Below are 19,297 nucleotides of genomic sequence, written 5' to 3' on the forward strand. Positions count from 1 at the left end.
TCTTGGATGCCTTTGGTTTGGCCGACTGTTGGAGACAACTGCACCCTGGCCGATCTCAGTACACCTTCCACTCGGGAGCCCATGGCAGTCTCTCGAGAATTGACTATTTCCTTGTGCCGATGGTGCAATTGACCTCTGTGCGTGAAATTAAACACTTGGCTAGAGGGATCTCAGACCACTCCCCGATGTGGCTCCACTTAGACGTCTGTTTAGGGAACGGGGGCCGAATTGCCCCAATAAATCCATGGCATTTTCAGAACCCCAAAATAAGATCCGAGGTGGTCAAATGCATGAATTTTTATTTCGCCGAAAATGAGGGATCGGTGTCTTCCCCAGTCTCCTTATGGGAGGCATATAAAACTGTTATCCGTGGTCAGACTTTATCCCTAGTTGCTGATGAGAAGCGGCGTGCACAAGAAGAGGTGGTGAGTTTGGAGTCTGAGATTACTGTGTTGGAGGAGCGGTTGGAGACTGGGGTTACGCCTGAGACATTGCATGTTTTGGCTCTTAAGCAGTCTGACTACAGAGCTTTGGTGACTGCCTCGGCTGAGGCACTGCATCGTATGCAACAGGGGCGTCTCTATGATGTGGGTGATAAAGCAGGGAAGTTGATTGCTTGGCTGGATAAGCGAGACAGATTGAATCGTGTGGTGCCTGTGGTTGAGAGGGTTGATGGGGTGCGTGTCGTGGACCCGGTTGAGATAGTTGAGGTGTTTGCCCAGCACTTTCGGGTTGTGCACGCGCCGGTTTCGGGCTTGCCGGAGGAGGACTCGCGCCTGCTACTTCGTGATCTTGAGCTGCCCAGTCTCTCGGAGTCAGATGGGGTTTTAATGGAGGCTGACTTCTCCATCGATGAGGTTGCGCTCGCTATTCGCTCTCTTCGTTCAGGAAAGGCCTCGGGCCCTAACGGCATACCGGTTGAGCTGTACAAGCTATGCCCGGATAAAATGGCGCCGTATCTGCTGCGTATGTTTGCGGCGTCGTGAGACCTCGGCTTTCTTCCTAGAGACCAGAGGCTGGCCTCTATTGTAGTCATTCATAAAGACGGCAAGCCCCGCGAGTGCTGCTCCTCGTATCGCCCGATTTCGCTTTTAAACGCGGAACCTAAGATATTGGCGAAACTACTGGCAAACCGACTGGCCACGGTGATTAGTGGACTGGTTCATCCTGATCAGTCCGGTTTTATCCCCCAGCGAAACACTGCCCTCAATGTTCGTCGTCTACATGGCGTCATTGCGAGGGTGGGATCTCTTCGTGAGCCGGCCATCTTGGTTTCTCTCGATGCTTCGATGGCCTTTGATACGGTCGAATGGCCATATTTGTGGGCAGCCCTCGCCAAGTTCGGTTTTGGTCCGAAATTTATTGCATGGGTTAAACTCCTGTATGAGCAGCCGTTGGCGCAGGTGGTGGTAAATGGTAGAGCCTCGAGGCCCTTCAATCTTGGGCGTGGCACGAGGCAGGGATGTCCTTTGTCGCCGCTGTTTGCCCTTGCGCTCGAGCCGCTGGCTGCCTGGCTCCGGTGGGAACCCTCCCTGAAGGGTATTCGGTGGTCCCCTGATTTTGAGGACCGGGTTTCGTTATATGCCAATGACATCTTGTTGTATTTGACGTCCCCCCGTAAGTCACTGGGAGTTCTCTTTGATGTCCTGCGCTCCTTTGGACGTAACTCCGGGCTGGTTATCAATTGGTCCAAATCCTGTATCTTCCCGCTCACCGGTGACCCGCTCTCTTTGCCCCGAGTATGCCCGATCCCGGTCCGCACCGATGGCTTTAAGTATTTGGGTATCTATATTTCGCTTGACCCTGTGTTGCGTTATGACCAGAACTTGTTGCCTCCGCTCGCCCGGCTCTGGTCGGACGTCGCGGCTTGGTGTAATCTGCCCTTATCCCCCTTGGGACGGGCGGCCTTGTTTAAAATGATGTCTCTTCCCCGGTTCTTATACGCTGTGCAAAACACACTTGACCTTGTGCCGGTTAGCTACTTTCGCGAAATTGAGTGCCTCCAGAGGAAGCTAGTGTGGGCTGGCCGACCCCGTATCGCGCTGGCTAAGCTCACGTTACCCTGGTACGATGGGGGCATTGCGTTGCCTGATATACGACGGTATTATTGGGCATCTCAATTGAGTGCCGTGAACCACGCTATGTACGGTCCGGTTCCTAATCCTGCTTTCGAAATGGACCGGTGGCTCTTGCCCGGGGGGAACTATTATAGGGCATTCTACTCTCGGAGTGCTAGGAAGAATTTGACGGGACCCACTGGAGTGGCGGTGCGGGTGTGGGGCAGCGCGACCGCGGCTACTGGATGGACAGATAGGCTGACCAGAGCGCCCCCTCTGTTTGCCGCGGAGAGGCTGGGTGAATTGTGGACTTCAAAAGGGTTTGATAGATGGGACCTCATCGAGATCAGTAAGTTGGATGACCTCTGGGTTAAAGACAGAGTTAAGACGTTTGCTGAACTGCAACAGGAATATGGTTTGACCGATTCGGAGTATTTCCGGTACCTTCAGGTTCGTCATGCCGTTGGGTCGGTTTTTCCGGCTGGTTCTGCCATCCCGGAGAGCTCCCCCTTGGAAGATAGGGTGCTGGACGGACATGTTCCGGACAGCACTATCTCCCTTATCTATAAGAAACTTATCAATACTCGGTCGGACTTGCTTACTCACCTGCGTGCTTCCTGGACCAACAACGGGCTGGAGCTAGATGATGAGGATTGGCAGTCCGCGATATCCTCTCCTAAAGAGGTTGCGATTCCGGCGCGTCTGCGACTCGTTCAGCTGAAAATTCTGCACCGGGTCTATGTCACGGGTCCCCGACTGATGCATATGGGTTTTTCAGAGGATGGATTGTGTCGACGGGGCTGTGGTATGCTTGCTACCTTCCTCCACATTGTATGGGAGTGTCCGGAGGTCGTGTCCTTTTGGAATGGAGTATATGCGGTGATGAGTGAAGCTACGAATGTTCAGTTGCTGCCTGAAGCCCGGCGTTGTCTTTTGAATGTGTGGGAACCGACTGATTGTAATGTTGCTCAGACTCAATGGGTGACACTGGGGAACATGGTTGCGAAGAGGGACATTGCACAATTGTGGGGATCTCAGAGGGCTCAGTCAGTCTCCAAGTGGGAAGACAACATGGACTGGTGCATGTTCAAGGAAAAGATGGTCTATATCTCCTGTGGCAGGCCCAAAAAATGGGGTAGGATATGGGGCCAATGGAACTCGTTCCGTGGGGATATATGCGACCCCCCCTTCACTGTTCCCCCTGACACTCCTTGTTCCCCTTGACTGTGCGTTTCGGCCCCCTCCTGTACTGTATTAATATTGTTAGACCATTGGCTCTGGGTCCCCCTTCTCCCCCCCCCCTTTTTTCGTCTCCTGAAGGTTCTCCTGTTTTTTCCCTATTATTCTTGGACTGACTCTTCCCGCATCATATGGAACAGACGTGATAACTTGGACATAGCCTTGTCTCTCTCTTCTTTGTTGGTTTGGTTGTTTAAAAATGAAACCTCTCCTTATCCTGTTGCTCTGTAATTGATTGATGTCATGCCCCATGGCTGCCGGACCCCTGGTTGTCGGCTGATGAGCTGTGTAACTTAAAGATTGTCTAGTGCTATTGCAATGGCCGGGCCGGAGGGTTGTAGGCGCATCTTTGTTTTTTGTTTCTTGCAAATTAAGGTTTTAAAAAACAAAAAAAAAATTTGTGTCCATTAGGGGGTCAGAGCACATTCACTGCATCCTGATTGGAAGGGTCCCTGTGTACAGAGACCAACACCATGAATCCAAACAAATGGGTTGAGCATGCGAAGAGAGGCATTTTCTTACACAAATGCTTGAATCATTTCCCTCATCCAGCTGGGAACCCTTGATACTCAGCAAAATAGCGTGCAATACACTCAATAACATTGCAAAGTACATATAGTACATGCACCCAACCAATCCACCACTTTCTGTGATCCAAAATTTAGCCAAAGAGAGCAGCACTCTCATCCCTTCCCAGACAGAGGCTTCCAAATGCTAGATTTTCTAGTTTGCGACAGTAAAGAAAAAGTCATACGAAGAGCCTTATAAAAGAGGCAGAGGGAGGGTCACCGATGAATCTATAAACTAAAGCTGGAGAACCAAAGCTACAGGACAGTAACTAGTTTTCTTCTCCAACACTCGATCTTCCATAAATTTGGGAAATGAGGCCCACCTTATGAAAGCAGGCTTCAGAGCACTGCTCTTCCTACTGACGCTCCCTTTCTGTACAGTAATGTTTTTAGAATATATGAATCATTCTCCAGGTTTCTGCATTACAAATGCCCTAAAGAGATACTCCAGCTAAGATAGAAGTTGTGACAGCCATACTCCAAGTCGAGTGAGCTCTGATAGTGCGAGTTAGAGGTGTGGCCATAAGCCTGTGGCCCATTGAGGTACAAACTACAAATCATTTGACCAAAGTCTGCTTTATTATGGGTGCACCCTTACAGGGGAAACCACAGACTTAAAACTCTTTTTTTTTTTTTTTTAAGTTAGAAATAAAGGCATCTTGAATTTAAGGCATCTTTTGAACTCCAGAGTATGTAGAGCTATTTCAGGGGGTGTTGAAGGGTTTGTAGATGTAGATAAGGATAATGTTACTTATCCAGTGAGCATCTGCTCTTGGCATATAGAGCTGTTGATTCACATGCTTTGCATACTCCTGCCATCAAGTGTTGGGTGCAGATGTTTGCAGGTTGTTTTTGTTCGAAGATGTTTAAGTCACGAGGTAGGTGAATCCTTCGTTCATTGATAGTGCGCATAGGCAGCAACTCCATTGTTAGATTGTTATCCCAGAGGGTGAGAATGGAGTTAGTAAAGATAGAATAGAGAGATCCATGTGTATGTATGTAAAGTTAGAAAACAGCAATAGGAGGCAGGTGGGCACATGTAAATCTACAGCTCTACATGCCAAGAACAGATGCATACTGGGTAAGTAGCATTATCCGTTCGAGGCATGTGAGCTGTAGATTACATTCTTTGCATAGACTATACAGCAGTAAACTCCCAAAGCGGTGGCTAACCTGTAGCGGTTGTTTGAAAAAATACTGCCTGGCCTACATTAGCTTGTTGCCTTGCTAACACATCTACACAATAGTGTTTGGTGAATGTGTTTAGTGCAGACCATGTTGCTGCCTTACAGATGTCAGCTAGGGGAATATTGCCTAAGTAGGCCATAGTAGCCCCTATTTTGCAGGTGGAGTGTGCTCTAGGGGGTATTGTCAAGGTTCTTTTCGCTTTCACATAACATGTTTGGATACATTTCACGATCCATCTTGCAATGCCTTATTTAGATATGGGATTGCCTTTGTGTGGTGGCAAAATAGCAACAAAGAGCTGTTTTGTTTTACGAAAATCTTTTGTTCTTTCCACATAATATAGTAGAGCTCTAACATCTAGTGTGTGTAGAGCTTGTTCTGCTACAGAATCAGTTTGAGGAAAAAACACAGGTAACTCAACTGATTGATTGATGTGAAAAGCAGAAATCACTTTAGGAAGAAATTTGGGATTGGTTCGAAAAACCACTTTGTCTTTTTGAAGTTGAACGAAAGGCTCTTGTATAGTTAGTGCCTAAAGTTCACCAACTCTCCTTAAAGCGATTGCAATAAGAAAAGCAACCTTCCATGAGAGAAACTGTAGTTTACACTTGTGCATTGGTTCAAAAGGTAGACCCATTAGCCTCATAAGGACTATGTTAAAGTTCCATACTGGTGCGGGTGGAGCTCTTGGTAGTATTACTCTTTTTAATCCTTCTATAAAGGCTTTAATCACTGGTACTCTGAAGAGAGATAAGTGGTGTCTGTTTTGTACATATGCAGCTACTGCTGCTAAATGCAATCGAATGTATTTGTAGGCTAATCAAGATATCTTAAAGTGTAGGAGATAAATTATGTTTTGCACTGAAGCATCGAGGATATTGATATTGTTACAGTATATAACAAATTGTTTCCACTTCGCTGCATAACATGCCCTGGTAGTGGGTTTCCTGGTCTCTTTTAGGATATTCATAAACTCTGGTGGGAATTGTAAATAACCACACTATGGCTTCAGGAGCCAAATCGATAGGCTGAGTACCTTGGGATTTGGATGCCTGATTTCTCCATGACTATGAGTGAGGAGACTGGAATTGAGATGCAGCTCTTGGTGTGGAACTACTAAGAGCTCTAGCAGGGTGGTGAACCAAGGTTGACGTGACCACGTGGGAGCTATGAGAATGAATTTGAGGGTTGATTGTTGGAGCTTCAGAACTACTAACAGAATGAGTGGGAGAGGCAGAAAAGCATAGGCAAATATCCCAGACCAGTTGATCCATAGGGCATTACCTTTGGAGAGGTATGGCAACCTGGAGGTGAAGCTTGGGCATTTTGCGCTTTCAGCTGTGACGAACAGGTCTATGTGAGGAAATCACTATTTCTTAAAGTAAGGAAGAAGAATCTGGAGATGAAGTTCCCACTCGTGGATTTGCTCTTCCTGTCTGCTGAGAAGGTTTGCAATTTTATTGTTTACTCCTGGAAGATGTTTTGCTAGGAGATACATTTTGTGATGTATGGCCCATTTCCAAATGGCTTGTGGTAGGCGTGACAGTTGGAGTGTGTATCCCCCTGTTTTTGTATATAGATCATAGCTGTCATGTTGTCTGTGTGGACTAGGACAGTTTGCCTAATAGGTGAGTTTGAAAGGCTTTGAGCACTAGAAACACTGCTAGTAGCTTGAAGTGATTTATATGGAGGTTCTTGTACTTTAAACTCCATATTCCTTGGATTGTGTAACTTCGTAGGTGAGCACCCCAACCAGTGAGCGATATGTCTGCTGTTAGCACGGTCTGTGGAACAGGGTCGAGAAAGGGCCGCCCTTTGAATACATTTTGTGGGTTCCACCACTGCAGAGAGCGATGGGTGCAGCTATCTACCAACACTAGAACGGTCAACTGACCCTATGATTTTTTCCATTGACTTGCTAAGCATTCTTGATGGGAACGCACGTGAAGTCTTGCGTGGTGAAAAATTATAATGCAAGACGCCATCATCCCTTGCATGAATACTTTTGCTGATAATGATTGGTTGGGCTGAAATTGAGTGAGAAGGGACTGAATACTGTGAATCCTGGCTGTATTGGGAGAGGCTAGAGTTTTCTGAGCGTCTATCGTGGCTCCCAGATAAGTTTGTGTGTTGTAAGGCTGTAGATGAGACTTCAACATATTTACTGTAAACCCTAGTTGGTGAAGTGAGTGAAGAATGGTTTGAGTGTGTTGGAGACACATTTGGTAAGTGCTGGCTTTGATGAATCAGTCGTCCAGGTATGGAAATGCATTGGAGTGTTGTCTTCTCAGATGTGCTGCAACTACTGCCAGACAGAAGGTAAATACCCTGGGAGCAGTGGTGACACTAAACGGTAGTACTTTGAATTGGTAATGATGACCCACTATGAGCGGGATGCATTGGAATGTGGAAATAGGAGTCTTAAGTCTACAGTAGACATAAAATCGCCCAGCTGTAGAAGTGGGAGCAGTTGTTGAAGTATCACCATGTGGAAAGGCTCTGAAAGTATTTAGAGGTTTAGTTCTCTGAGGTCTAGAATAGGTCTCAAGGAGCAATGGGCAAAAGCACAAATAGCTGTGCATTAATTACTCCATCCCCGATAACCCTTTCATACAAAAATTATTCTGAGCCACTGTATGAGATTGTACTTTCACATCAAGACCTACCATGGCGTCTTTCTCGGTTAACAAGGCAGTACTCCTCGACTGTTGCAGCCAATAAAATAAATGTGTCTACATTGTCTCCAATCTACACCAAATTATTTAAAACAAAAATACTGATACTGTGTGAAACTGCGACACCATTGCTACCCCAACTCCAACCACACAACTGCAAACATCACAGACCCAGTGAAAAGCCTTCTCCACATACGCTCAAAACCGAAGTCGCCAATCATACTACAGTCAGACTCACTTCACCAACACAAATACAGAGGACATTTCCAGTTTTATACGTGGCTGAACATGGGTGTGCGAATCTTTGTAAACACATGCAATGAATCAGTCTTCAGGGCTTTTATTATGGTTTATGGTTCTAAAAAGTGGCACCTTTTGCTTTTCTGGAACGAGAGAACATGGATTCACAAAAGACTCAGATTTTCAGTGAAGTTCCTAGTTGCTCCAGAGTCAAACAAGAAGCTTGCAGCAATGGCAAGAGAACTGGTACGCCTACGGTTCTTTTTGTCTCAGACAGTGAGTAAAACACAGAAAGTAAAAAAAAGGAAACTCCACAATAGTAACTCAAAACTTCAACATTGAGGTCCTGGCTATACACATACCTCACCAGTATCAGTGAATGCTAGTATTTGAGGAGACTTATTTACAGAGGAGCCCTTTAACAATCCGGTTAGTGCTAACCACTTTTACCAACTGATATGGTAAAGGATGTGATATGCTGAACTCAAGCCATTGTGATTTTAGAATAATTTGTCATACGAGCCTGGAACAAGGTAAACCAACACTCTTGGTTTTGGAGCAAAATGTGGAATGAGATTAGTGAGCACATCCAAACAGTAGGCAGTGTGCCAAAGTTAACTTTTTTATGATTATTTTCTTTTACCTAGGATAGAAGTCTTTTCCCCATGTAGGATGTCCAGCGCTTTGGCATATGTGTCTCCCATTCTGGCCAACAACTCTGGTAGGTACAGATTGTGCTGGGTCCTAGAAAAAAAAGTGAACATAAAATATGTGCAATCAAAATGCCACATGGATGCTGAAGAAAAGCAACCATGCCAAGAATTAAAAGCTTATTACTCAAAATTGTACATTTTTACGTATACTCCAGCATCATAGTGTTGATCTTCACAGAAATAAAAAAAACCGGGATTACACAAATATTACAGTGCCGGTAAGCTGCAGGGGTTCCTCCCGCCAACCAATCACATGCAGCCATCCATCCGCATGGTCACACTGTGCCACTACCCCAGTTACTTTACTCAAAGAGTCGTAACTTCGGCTTTCCAGCAGAGACAAAGTACTTTGGGAAGCTCAGCTGAAGGTATGCAAATTGGATCACAGCACTGCTCCATCTTTGGAGGTCCACTGCCTCCTTGCTGGATACACCTTTATTTAAGTCTGCGTGTAGTGACGCTTGGTCCCAGGCCCTTATTGGAGGGGGGGAACACAAGGCCAGATTCCATAAACAAGGGATTGAGGCAGGGTAATGTCATACAACATCTATTCTAGCGTTGAGAAAACAAAACTCATAGGTACATCTTGTCCAGTTTCCACAAAAATGAAAGCAAGCACAATCGAACAAAACATTCTATTAACTGTCAGACTAGAGGTGATTAAGCAGGAACATCGGACCCAGTGACTCAAAGTAGGTGCACACACCAATATAGGTAGAATATTTATTTTCAATGTCTAATAGAATCTATTCGTAGCATTATTTGGTGAATCACAATAACTAACATCAAAAGAATACTACCATGCATCAAAGCAGTCATAAGCAAATGAAAGCATTTTGTCATCAACAGATTGAAACCTTCTTGATTGCTTTTTACTAGAAATACTATTCTAACTAGATGCTACTATTGCTCTACCTAGTCATTGTTTGGTAGCTCTGCCAATCTAAGACAATACTCAAACACACATACCTATTAGTAATAGAAGGTGTGAAATCAGATTGCCTTGCAGAGGTCTCCCATAGAAGATGTGAGCATCAGTATCAGTCTCCGGAGACATGCAGCTGAATCTTACGGCCCAGAGACGGACACTGCTAATGTTATGTTAAGTGCTCTTATAACGCGCAACAGCTACTCCAAGGAGTGTTCCGGCGCAAATCCAAGGGGAGTCCCTGAACTACACCACCCTCAATTACGGAAACAGATATGTTTTTAAAAGTTTCTTGAAGGCTAACGGATCAGGAGTGTTGCGCAGTGAAAACATAAGGGCATTCCAAGCCTGGGCAGCATTAACAGCCAGGGAGAAACCACCCATCTTCTGCTGGATGAAGCGGGACACCCTAGCCTGAAGGAGGGCTGAAGAGCACAGTTGTCTCAGCGGGACATAGAAGGAGAACCGCTTCTGTAAGTAGGCCGGACCGCGACCATAGAGGGTACAATGCGCAATAACCAGGGATTTGAATTTAACCCGGTACGCCACGGGAAGCCAGGAGAACGCGGAGATGTTCCCTCATGCTGCACTTCTTAGCAATTCCCAAGAGAAGCCTGGCAGCCACATTCTGAATGACCTGGAGTCTATTAAAGGAATATCCAGGGATGCCTATGTACAACGCGTTAGCGTAGTCCAATCGGGAGAGGATCAAGGCACGGATGACCGTCTCTTTGGCCAGCCTTTGGGGGAGGGGTAAAAAAATCCTTAGTGTCTTAAGCCGAAGCAGCTGCCTGAGAGTTTTTTCACCTGGACGGAAAAGGAGAGGTTATCCTCAAACCATTCTCCTAGGTTTTTCGCGGATTTGCCATTAGAGGTTGGTAGGGGAAACCCATGAGGCCAGATCGAGTCTCTGAAGCCAGGTGGGAATTTGCCGTAGAGCAGAATCTCTGACTTGTCTTCGTTACATTTGAGTTGGGCCGACGCAAGCCACTTGAAGACCGAAGACAAACAATGCAGAACGAAGGATCCAGAGTCATCGTCCTTTCCCCAGGTAAAGAGAAGCTAGGTGTCATCAGCGTAGGCTATCACCTTAGCCCCCCAACACCTTAGCTAGATAGACCAGAGGAGTGACGTAGATGTTAAAAAGAAGGAGGCTAAGGGAAGACCCCTGTGGGACCTCAGTGGTGACCAGCTGCGGTGTTGAGGCGGCCGGTGGCAGCCAGACCTGTTGGGCCCACCCTTCAATAAAGGACCTCGCGCCAGCCGCAGGCAGGGCCTGAGAGACCTATCTCAGTGAGTCGCGTGAGCAGCAGGGAGTGTGGTACCATGTCAAATGCCGCCGATAGGTCGAGCATTACCAGTGCTGCTCTCCCGCCAGCGTCTAAGCACTCGTGGATGGTTTCAGATATTTCCACCAGCCCTGACTCAGTGCTGTCAGAGGAGCAAAACCCAGACTGTGCTGGATGCAGAACATCAGTCCCCTCAACAAACTCTGTAAGTTGTCTGGTCACCACCTTCCCACAGACTTTCGCAAAGCTGGGCAGGAGGGAGATAGGGCGATAATTCCCAGGGATCAGGGGATCAAGAGCAGCCTGCAGCAGCTTGAGTCTGCCATCAGTCCAGCAGCCTTCTTTTTTTACCCACATCCTCTAACTCTGAGGCTTTAAAGACTGGGGTTGTTATAGAGCATTTGTTCACTCCCACTTTTATGGCTAAAGACCTCTCAGGTATTCTCATTGGCTCAGATCAAATTACAAAGATCTCGCCTTAAGATGTGAGTAATCAGATTATTGATTATATTTTCTATTTTCAATGCAGGGCCCTAAAGTGCCAAATTTTCCTTTACCGAAAAAGACCTTGTTATGACAAATCAGTTCAAACTGTATGCCTATCTACAACTTAGTCTAAGTTCGACCAGCAGTTGTATCACGTTGCAAAATGACCCCTTTTTGGGTGGTCACCCCCAGTTTTGATTTGGGGTGGGGGGCTCTCTTCTGCTGGTAATCTTGAACTCCAACATTGGGATAATGATATCTGTGATCCCTAAAACATGTTGAGGTGGGCTTTAAACCTGATTGGCACATTTAACTTTCCTACAATGTCATAGTATATGGTGCATGCAAGAAATTGAGTTATTAGCCACAAAGGAGTAATACGTCTGCAATTGCCTCTTTACTGGGAACCAAATCCCACATTTTTTGCACTTGCTTCTCTCTGGGTAGTGAAGCAGGGCAATCCAAGACCTACTCAATTGAGGTGCTATGGACAAGAAACCCCATCTCACTGCTACACAACAACAACACTCAAGTTCTTGTCCAGTCAGTACCTTTTCTTCAAAAAAGTAAAAGTACTTTTACTACACACACTACTAAATACTACGCATTAAATTACAAATATGCACAATTAGGCAGGTGGAAATACCTCAGACACCATAAAATGATGTTACACCACTATTAGGCCCTGAACCCTAGAACATCAAGACCCCCACCTAGCCTAGATTCAATATCACAACATAAGGGCTTTCGTTATCAATAAGACAGGCCTAATGGCTTGGTCAGGGTGTTACCACATCTGTAACAGTAGCAGCATTTTGTAATTCACCACTGAAATCAACATGGCGGTCCCAAAATGCAGTGCATGTTATAACCCACCACTGACGTCATAGGGGAATAGGAACATTCAATAGCATTCATTGTACTCTCAACCTTGCACTTCTAACCATCAACATTAGCAATAAAGCACTATATTGAAAACCGTGTCCCGAAGTTTTACTTTTACAACACTGCAGCTTGGGGGGGCCCACCAACATAGGTCCCAGCACTCCTCAGCCCATGTGCAAAAATACAGACTAAGGAAGACCTTTGAAAAACAACAAAATCTTTCTCAGGGGCATAGTTATAATCCAGATATTCTAAGGACTAGTTTTTGAAAGGTTCTGGGGGATCCATTGGTGATGCACTTACACTCTCCTGGGGCACCACAAGAATTAGGCAACCTTTGGGAGCGCCCCAGAGGATTCTGGGGCACTTCTTTCCCCGAGAACAGTGAATATTTTGATTGTTTATTTTACGGTGGCACTACATTGCACTTCTTTTTTGGGGAGGTCAGGAGCCCTTTCACATTTGATGGGGGCACCTAGCATGTACATGTTTCGGGGGGCGTGGAGTCTACTCCCACAATGCTGTGGCTCTGTGGCGCTGTGCATTCGTTAACAGTTCACCACTTTTCTTTTCCTCTTTTTTTTCCCCACTCGTGTTCTTAGTTATCACGAACAGCGCACAACCACAATTGTACGTCGTTTCACCACACGCCTAAGAATCGATTCTCCTGACCATTGTTTTACATAAGAAAGCACGCACAGTTCACAGAGTACCATTCTTTAAACCAGATCTGCCACTGCTCGTTCACGTTTTGGTGTATAAATATGCATGTACACAATCATCACCAAAAGTGACATGTATTTGACAAAATTGTATGTTTATAAGCTTACTGCTAAAATGTGCTTACTTGATTGCTTTCAGAGAACAAGTCCCCCGATGAAGGGCTCTCGCCCGAAATGCATTGGGCAAAACATCACAACATGATTAAGCCGCAGACTCCTTACGTTTGAATTTCCCAGGTGTCAGACAGGATCTGGAAGATATTTCTTCGAGAAATACCCTTGCGTGCCAGTAGGTGGCATCAGTAGGCTCTACGTGATGTCGTCAGCTGCACTGTAGTGTCGTCCGCATCACTTCTTTAAGCATCACCTAAGCGAGTTGACTTCAGTTACTTTTCACAAGTTTCCACGCCAGGAGCACTTGGCCATGAAGTGAACTGACAATGATGTGTTTCTGAACAACTAGGGCCCTGAAAGGGATCAGCCATGACCCTAGAAACCTGTCTGCAGTGAGGGAAGGATGGGTGGGTCGGTAAGTAATCTGTGTCTAGATCATGTCTCTACTAGATAAGGCGTTAGCGATGGTAAGTAACTTGTCTATCTGATAGAGACATCTACCTGCAGATTACTTGCCTTTGAATCGATACCAAAGCAATGGACTGGAGGAGGGACTGTAAACCAGTTTAGACCCGTAAGTCCTGTAGGACAGAGTTGCCAAAAAAGCCGCCCCTGCAAACTTCAGTGTCCAGGCAGTAGTGCTTAGAAAACATGGAAGGGATGCCACGTTGCTGCCTGACAAATGTAAAGGACTGGAACTTCACATTGCAACGCCGTGGTAGCAGCCTTCGCTCTGGTGGAGTGAGCCCTTAAGCCTTAAGGAGGCTCCTTTTTAGCCAGAGCATAGCAAGTTTTGATGCAGAGGACGACCCATCGCGAGAGAGTCCTATTCTGCACCGCACAACCTATCTTAGTTACAACGTACACCACAATGAGCTGGTCATCCACCCAGAACACTTTAGTGCGGAGAATGTAGAAAGACCACGCTCTTTTTAGGTCCAGACGGTGGAGTCACTCCTCTTCTTTAGAGGGATGCGGAGGAGTGTAGACCATCGCAAGGTGACAGATTGCCCCACATGGAATGGTGATACCACTTTCGGGAGGAAAAAGGCCCTAGGGCGAAGCACCAATTTGTCAGGGAACATGGTCCGGTAAGGAGGCTTGATTGACAAAGCCTTCAATTCGCACACCCTCCTGGCAGGTGTGATTGGGGCAACAACCATCGCAGCGCATGCATCACAACGCATGCGATTACGTCGCGTGCCGTTACAACGCATGCATTCACTACGCCCCCGATTACATCGGAGGCGCCATTTGATCGCGGGCGCTTACAACGGACACTGGAGACAACGCTGGAACCACGAGAGACAGGTAAGGACGACGGATGTACCCGTGGTGTTTTTGGCTTTTAGGTAGCTGATGGGAACTGTATTGGAGTGGGGGTGGGGGTGGGGGGGGGGGTTAGGCTTTAGGGATTAGGGTTAATAGTAGTATATGGTTGTGTTTTAGGGGGTTGGGCTTTTAGGGCTTAGGGTCGAATATGGTTGTGTTTTAGCTTTTAGGGTTAGGGCTTTTAGGGTTTAGGGTTAAGGGTCGGATATGGTACTGTTTTAGACATTTGGGTTAGGGCTTTTTAAGGGCTTAGGGTCGGATATGGGAGTGTTTTAGACATTCGGGCTAGGGCTTTTAGGGTTAAGGGTAGGATCTGGTACTGTTTTAGGCATTAGGATTAGGGCTTAGGGTTAAGGGGCGTATGCGGTAGTGTTTTAAGGTTTAAAGTTAGGGCTTAGGGTTAAGGGTTGTTAATGATGCACTTTTAGGCTTTAGGAGGTCGTAGTGTGTAGTTTAGGCCTTAGGATCAGGGGGAATGCGCACTGGGGTAAAATATGCAATTTAGAACCATGCGGGGTGTTTGTATGCGGTGTGAATGTGTTTTACATGCTTTGCAATTGGGATGCGACGTGATTGGGTGCGTTGCAATTACTTGCGAGGTGAAGGGACATGCGATCAAAAAAATGCGATGTGAAGGCATGCGGTGTTACAGTTTGCGATGTGCCATCATACATCCGTGTGATTGCCACTGAAAAGGCTGTTTTGATGGTAAGCAGCCGGAGGGGGCAGTTGTGCAGAGGTTCGAATGTAGCACACATCAGGAAGGGGAGAACCAAATTAAAATTCCACTGATGCATGATGAAAGGCAAAGGTGGGAACATATATATAAGAACTTTGAGGAATCTATTTACAATGTGGGATTTAAATAATGAGGGTTGGTCTGGCGGCCTCAAGAAAGCAGACGGGGCCGAAAGCTACCCCATTCAGAGTGCCCAGAGCAGAGCCCAGCTGGTAAGGGTCAAAATAAAAAGCAAAATATATGAAAGGGAAGAAGAAAGAGGGTTAGTGTGGGAAGTTGGCCTGATCTGCAGTGCTCACTATTCTAGTGATCACTATATATCAGTCCAAACAACCCTTATTGATGATTGGTTGTAAGTCAACCTTATAGACCAGCTATCCTAGTAGCATGGATACGAGCAGTCTAAGGCTAAGACTCTAGAGGGCGTGTTAAGCCAGCTGTTTTACCATCACATTACCCCTTGAACACCCAGTGAAAGGACACCACACAAGTGTTATGAAAATAAACAATGTATTTATTAGAATCACAACAACCCTGTACTCTTTATGAGGACAGGGTGCTAAGCACACAACAAAACTCTTACGAAAATACTTTTAAGTTAGCACGTTACACAAATGCCCGAGGGGCACGAAAAACCATATACGCTAAAAGTGGAATGCGAATTACTAGCAGGTAAGTAACGATTCTCAGAGGCTTTGGGATCGCTAGGACTGGACTACTGAACCTTTAGATTACTAGCAGGAGGCCTAGGGAACTCGGGTGCAGAGTGTGCACTCTCACGCGGGATGCGGGACAAAGTCTATGGAAGCTAGAATTCACAAAGTTAGTGTTCACGGGCGAACCCGACCTGGTGGGAAGAAAACGACAGTGGATCCTGACCCTAGGATAGTGAGGCTATGCTGGGACACCGAAGTGCCGAAGTTACCTAGCCCAGGGGCTGCAGCTGCATAGGTCTGAAAAGACGTCGGGGATCTCGTTGCCGGACCAGGAGCCTGGAAGGAAGAAGTTGCTGGCAGGCGACCAGTGAAGGAAAGTTCGATGGATCCAAGCCTGGATCAAGGAAGAAGAAAACCTGAAAGCAGAGGGGACCAAGTTCTTGAATCACTAGCCAGTGATTAAGTGGGCACCAGGATGGCACCGGGCGAAGTCACCGCAGTCAGGTGAGTGGGCGCTGCTGGGCTCTGCAGTCTCTCGGACCAGGAGGCGTTGTCGGCGACCAGGATGGAGGTGCGAGCTGTCCCACGAAGGATGAAGTCTTTGGCGTCGAAGTTACCCAGGATTGGGCAACAAGCCTTGGCTAATTCAAGCCCACGCGGTGGACTCAAAATGGCGTCTTGAGTGGACCAGGAGGGTCCGGGGTGCTCCTCTTTTGGAAGGGAGCAAGGGCCAGTCTGGAGCAACCAGACCAGCAGCAGAAATGTCGTCGGGCGTCGTCAGGAAGGTCACAAGCCAACGGGCTAGTAGCCAAACAACGCGGTGAGCAGCGGAAAGCAGAAGGGCCCCACGCAGATCGTGGAGATGCTGGGGGGCTGCACTTCGGAGCTGGAGCTGCTCAGAGTCGGGGCTTCTCGGACCCCAAAGCACTCACCAGTGGAATACTCGGCGGGCTTGCTGTGCAGAAGTCGTGCAGTCTTGGCGATGGCCGGTCCCTCGAGGTCTCGTCGCACCCACGGTTCTCAGCTGTGCTGTAGAGGTGGGTAGAGGTCAGAGGTGCCAGGGAAGCCGGGTCTCGTCGAGCTGGGCAGTCGGATTCCGGAGGAAGGACGTGCAGCAGACCGCAGTGTTCTGTAGATGGTGCCTGCGGGTGCAGGGTGACTACTCCTTAGTCACAAGGGAGAAATCTTAGGAAGAAGTCTTGAGTTCCTTTCGCAGAAAGTAGTTTCAGGATTCAAAGATGATCTGATTTGGAAGGGGGCCAGTCTCTACCTTTATCCTGTAAAAAGGGGCTGGCACGCGACTAAGTCCTGCCCTATGGGTGGGACTAGGAGGGGGGTGGTTACACCCACTTCCTTGGCGGGCTTTTCCCCAGCACAGGGTCTGGAGTGACCCTGGAACTGGTTCAAGCCGGCCTATGCATAGTGAGCACCGGGGTGCTACTTGCAGTCACCTTCCTCTAAAGCCCTGCCTACCTACAATACACAAAACCCTGTCTGGGACGGTGCTGGCACCGCCCCTGGCAGGAAACCCTTTGTCCTTATCTCCTGCTCTGGGAGGACTCCCAGCAGCAGGAGGGCAGACTTGTGTCTCGGTGGCAGCATCCATTTTGTGGATGCTAAGGCTCTGTCTGACTTTTAACCGGGTTATAGGTTACAGGCATGTCGTGTCCCTCTAGAAGGGTGGAATGCTAACCCCGTCGCCAGAATTGGCGAGGGGTTAGTATTCCAATTCGTATGACACCTTACTCGACATGTTTTGATAAAGCGATACCAGAGTTGGCACATAACCGCGAGGATTATAATGCACTTAAGAGTATATGGTATGCGATATCATGGAAACGGCTAAGGGATGGGTCCCGAAAGCCGCAGACAGGCTCAGCTCATGCCAGAGCACCATCTCACACGATTCCAAGCACTCTGCCTTCAGGATTGTCAAGGCCTGCCATAGGAGTGACTGATAGGAGATCTGTGTGTCCATTTTAGGGTTAGATATAGGTATACTATATCTAAAGCAAAGGGTGTGTACACCACCTTGCCCCAGCTGTCGTGCAGCCAGTTGTGTCAGTTTTAGTTAGTCAATCCAGGGGTGGCATAATACATGCTTCAGCCCCTGGGAGACTTCTGGGTGCACCTCAGCCCTGAGTACAGGGACTTGGAGAGGGCCCAGGGCCAATTCAGTACCTGAGTACAATTTGGATAGAGAGAACAGCTAGGCTGTGGGTCTGATTAGCAGGCCCACAGCCAGGGAAAGTCGTAAACCAGTGCAGCAAAAAGCAAAAATCTGGGTGATCATAGGATTGCAGACCCTACTCTCCTACATGACCCCCCCCCAAACTTTGGGACAATAAACTAACCTTGACCAGGTGAGTCTTCTTGCTCTAAGTGGAAATACCTGGAGAGCCCATCAGCATTGCTGTGATCAGTCCCAGGTCTATGCTCCACTGTAAAATCCATCCCCTGTAGGGAAATGGACCACCTAAGCAGTTTGGGGTTTTCACCCTTCATCTGATTTAGCCACAAGAGGGGCTTATGGTCTGTCTGAATGGTGAAGTGAGTGCCAAACAAGTAGGCCCTCAGCTTCTTCAGGGCCCAGACCACAGCAAAGGCCTCCCTCTCAATAGCTGACCAATTTTTCTCTCTGGGTGTCAACCTTCTACTAATGAAAGCAATAGGCTGATCATTACCATCAAAATTCAGTTGAGACAGAACAGCTCCCACACCCAACTCAGAAGCATCTGTTTGGACAATGAATGGCTTGGAGTAATCTGGACTCTTGAGGATAGGTGCTGTGCACATGGCCTGCTTTAGGTCATTGAATGCTTTCTGACAGCTGGCTGTCCACTGAACTTTCTTTGGCATCTTCTTGCTTGTCAGGTCATTAAGGGGGGTCACTATGGACCCATAATTTCTGACAAACTTCCTATAGTACCCAGTCAGGCCCAAGAAAGCTCGAACCTGAGTCTGGGTGATTGGAGGAGTCCAGTCCTTGATGGCCTGTATCTTACTCTCCAGTGGCTGAACCTGGCCTCCACCTACAAGGTGGCCCAGGTATACAACCTGTGACTGCCCTATCTGGCACTTTGTGGCCTTGATAGTGAGGCCTGCCTTTTGCAGGGCCTCTAACACTTTCCTCAGGTGGACCAGGTGATCCTCCCAGGTGGAGCTAAAGACAGCAATATCGTCAAGATAAGCTGCACAGAAGTCATCCAGCCCAGTGAGGACTTGATTCACCAACCTTTGGAAGGTGGCAGGTGCATTTTTCAGTCCAAAGGGCATTACCACAAATTGATAATGCCCTCCAGGGGTAGAAAATGCTGTCTTAGGTTTGGCTTCCTCAGCTAACCTGATTTGCCAATACCCAGCTGTCAAATCAAATGTGCTTAAGAAGTTGGCAGAAGCCAATCTATCAATAAGCTCATCTGCTCTTGGGATTGGGTGGGCATCAGTCTTAGTGACTGCATTGAG

At 47.3% G+C, this 19,297-nt stretch overlaps 1 protein-coding gene across 4 annotated transcripts in view; it reads right to left on the bottom strand.

The window, feature by feature from the left end:
* The window catches only part of LOC144762309 (exportin-5-like), a 949,573-nt gene that overhangs the window by 547,828 nt on the left and 382,448 nt on the right, over positions 1-19,297 (bottom strand). For all 4 annotated transcript variants that reach the window (XM_078647462.1, XM_078647460.1, XM_078647463.1 and 1 more), the window contains exon 21: positions 8,612-8,712. In XM_078647462.1, coding sequence (XP_078503588.1) covers positions 8,612-8,712 — 101 coding nt within the window. The remainder of the gene's footprint in view (positions 1-8,611; positions 8,713-19,297) is intronic.

The sequence above is a fragment of the Lissotriton helveticus genome, chromosome 6, assembly GCF_964261635.1.
Source record: "Lissotriton helveticus chromosome 6, aLisHel1.1, whole genome shotgun sequence".
Taxonomy (NCBI): domain Eukaryota; kingdom Metazoa; phylum Chordata; class Amphibia; order Caudata; family Salamandridae; genus Lissotriton; species Lissotriton helveticus.